This window comes from Suhomyces tanzawaensis (assembly GCF_001661415.1).
Source record: "Suhomyces tanzawaensis NRRL Y-17324 unplaced genomic scaffold CANTAscaffold_1, whole genome shotgun sequence".
In the NCBI taxonomy this organism is placed as follows: Eukaryota; Fungi; Ascomycota; class Pichiomycetes; order Serinales; family Debaryomycetaceae; genus Suhomyces; species Suhomyces tanzawaensis.
This window is the reverse complement of record NW_017963636.1, coordinates 2252043-2255325: the sequence shown is the minus strand read 5'-3', so window position 1 is coordinate 2255325 and position 3283 is coordinate 2252043. Positions and strand designations below refer to the sequence as shown.

Below are 3283 nucleotides of genomic sequence, written 5' to 3'. Positions count from 1 at the left end.
AATTTGGTTTCGGCTTTTTGCGGCAATTAACAGAGGTTGGAAAATAGTCTTGGGAAAATCAATCTCAGGATATTGGTTGGAATTAAGAGGTCTTGATAGTGCTGTTTCTATTTTAGATCCCTACAATGATTTAGGGGGCTGTTCCGAGGCAGAATTAAAAACAATAGGTATTTACAAAAATGCACGATTCCCAATTGGCGGCCCCTATGAGGCTTCAAAAGGGCTTTTTACTTAATTCCATCTATCAACCGTACTTGTTAACTATTGACTTGGCTGAGGAGACATCTGACATGAAAATCTATCTCAGTAAGGATTTTTAACTATCTATGAGAGACACACAGATCCACCTAGATCCGATGACAAATCTCTTCCTAACACGCTCAACTACTCGTTCCTTCATTCGCGATTGTTGAAAACGACTAATTCATAAATGACTCTCTCTAACATCGATATTCTCATTTTCTCTGTCTTCCACTATCCCAGTAGATCTCACATTACACCCACGCTCGAGTCTCGGAACACCCTCAGTCTCGGAGACACCCACTCACGGAACCATTTCCGCGATTACCTCACCCACCCATAATTAGCCTGCGAGTCGCGTGATCCGAAAGCCACAATCTACAATTTGTCATATATAACAAGCAATCACCTTCACCATGAACCACCAATGATGCTCCGTCGTGCCAATTGGAACTACAGTATAGCTACGTGCCGTCGCACTACACTCCTGGCCAGACGTCGTTTTGCCAGCCTGGCTTTGCCCCCCAAATCCTCCGGTTACGGACGAGTAGTTGGAGCCTTTGCAACAGGTTTGGCAATCGGCGGCTTGTACACCTTCTTTGGCGGTGAAAAAGCGGCTGTGGCCGAAGCCCCAGCTGTCATTGACAGATCCACAAGTCCGTTGGACACCCTTGACACCCCTCGCTACGCTAACGAGGACGAGTTCAACACTGCCCTTGACAAGATCAAGCGAGTTGTGGGCGCCCAAAACACTAGTCTGGACGCCGACGTGATCAGTTCCCATGCTGATACCTTCTTCTCGACCCACCACCCGCCCAAACCCGATCAGAAGCCCCATACCGTGATCTATCCCGAGAATACCGACCAGGTATCGCAAGTATTGAAAATTGCCCATGAGTACAGAGTCCCAGTGGTTGCCACCTCGGGGTTGACGTCATTGGAGGGCCAGATGATGCACACACGAGGCCCCTACAGTATTTCGCTCAACTTTGGCCATATGGACCAGGTACTCGCAGTTCATGAAGACGACTTGGATGCGGTTGTCCAGGCAGGGGTCGGCTGGCAGGACCTTGACGAGCACTTGCTTAGCAGCGACAAGTCCAAGCACCTCATGTTTGGTCCCGATCCGGGTATGGGAGCTACAATCGCCGGAATGGTGGCTACTTCTGCCAGTGGGACTAATGCCTACAAGTACGGCACCATGAAGGAGAACGTGGTCAATTTGACGGTGGTATTGGCGGACGGAACGGTTCTCAAGACCAAGCAACGTCCACGCAAATCCAGCGCAGGCTATGATCTCACTCGTCTATTCATTGGCTCCGAGGGAACGCTCGGAGTAATCACTGAAATCACCGTCAAACTACACGTTAGACCAGTGAAAGAGTTGGTCAGCATTGCGTCATTCCCCACTATTAAGGACGCCACGTCTGCAGCCCAGGAGATCCTTTCTCGGAGCGGACTCCAGCCCAATGCTATAGAGATCTTGGACTCCACCATGATGTCGTTTGTCAACGAGGCGCAAACCGACGGCGCCAAGCAGTTCCTCGAAAACCCTACCTTGTTCTTCAAGATCGGGGGCGCCAACCAGAAAGTTATTGAGGACCAGACAGCTGTGATTCAGAAGATAGCTGAGAAAAATAACCTCATCAAGTACGAGCAGTCGACTGACGAGTCGGAGAATGCCGTCTTGTGGCAGGCCAGGAGAAATGGGCTCTGGTCCACCATTCAGTTTGGAGCCAAGATTTTGCCTGATAAGGACGACGTCCAGCTTTGGACCACGGATATAGCCGTACCCATCTCGAAGTTGTCCCAGGTAATCTCCGAGACAAACGATGATCTCAACAACTCCGGATACTTCAAGAAATTTGCTGTAATGGGGCATATTGGAGATGGTAACTGTCACTTTTTGATTTTGTACAATACTCCCGACTACCGCAAGACCCAAGAAATAGTCGACAGAATGGTCGAACGAGCTATTGGCCACGGAGGTACTTGTACTGGAGAGCACGGAGTTGGTGTGGGCAAGCGGAAGTATCTTGTGAAGGAGTTAGGCACTACTAGTGTGGACTTGATGAGACATATCAAGTTGCTGTTGGATCCCAGAAGGATTTTGAATCCTGATAAAATCATTAAAATAGATCCCAATGACGATCTTGACCGGTTGTTGGACCATGGCTTGGTGAAGGAGGCTGGATGCTGCCACGAGTAGGCAATCAGCCATTCAATGTCTCCTTGAAGCCTCGAGAAAAAACGTGCGGCCTGAGCAGTACATAGATGGATAGAGACTACATACTGGCTGATGGATATTTCTAACATTATAACTTGTATCAACATTGTTTTCTTATGATCTATGATATTTTTGTCTTGGAGTACCTCCTAGAAATGTAAATGAATCTGAGGTGTGACATTTAGATCCGCAAATAGTGAAAACTACTTTCAGCATTTATAAGTATGTTTTTTTTTCAATTTAGACTGATTTTAAAATTTAAAGCATCCCTAAAGCTAATAGATTCATAGGTTTGTTAATCAGGAGCATTGTCACATCTGAATTAGTTTACGATAAATTACTTTTATTTTTCCGAAGTCAATTGTGAGCAATCTTCATACCAGAAAGATTGTATGGGGTAAGTCAAACGCTTCAGGCTACGTATATCTCGTTTTACCCAAGACAAGTACCACCATCTGTTTGGCTGCGAAACAATGTCACGTGATAATATAGTGATTCTGGCTATTCTTTTGCAACTAGATTCAAGCTGGTCCAATGGTAAATGTCACTTAGAACTTATGGATAGCTTGGGAGTCAATCAAGACTAACTGCATTACTGTTGCAGAGTTTTAAAGGAACTACCTAATGGATTATCAAAGGAAGCTCTCAAGTTGACGAAATCCCCACACCACATGCACCCGATCAACAACCTTACCACATCCAACCAGTTAGCAGCATTCTTCTTAGCTAAGCGCTCAATTTCCACTATATGATCTAAACTTAAAGTATCCGGACCTCCGACCCTCAATCTGAGACCATACGCACTTTGGCTAAATC

The 3283-nt window shown here is 46.2% G+C and overlaps 1 protein-coding gene across 1 annotated transcript; it reads left to right on the top strand.

Annotated features, from left to right (window-relative positions):
- The first annotated feature begins 649 nt into the window (after window positions 1–649).
- On the top strand, window positions 650–2619 carry CANTADRAFT_24879 (FAD-binding oxidoreductase). The gene has a single exon (XM_020207250.1). The coding sequence runs from the start codon at window positions 668–670 to the stop codon at window positions 2447–2449; it is 1782 nt and encodes a 593-aa protein (XP_020067436.1). The 5' UTR covers window positions 650–667; the 3' UTR covers window positions 2450–2619.
- The last annotated feature ends 664 nt before the right edge of the window (window positions 2620–3283 follow it).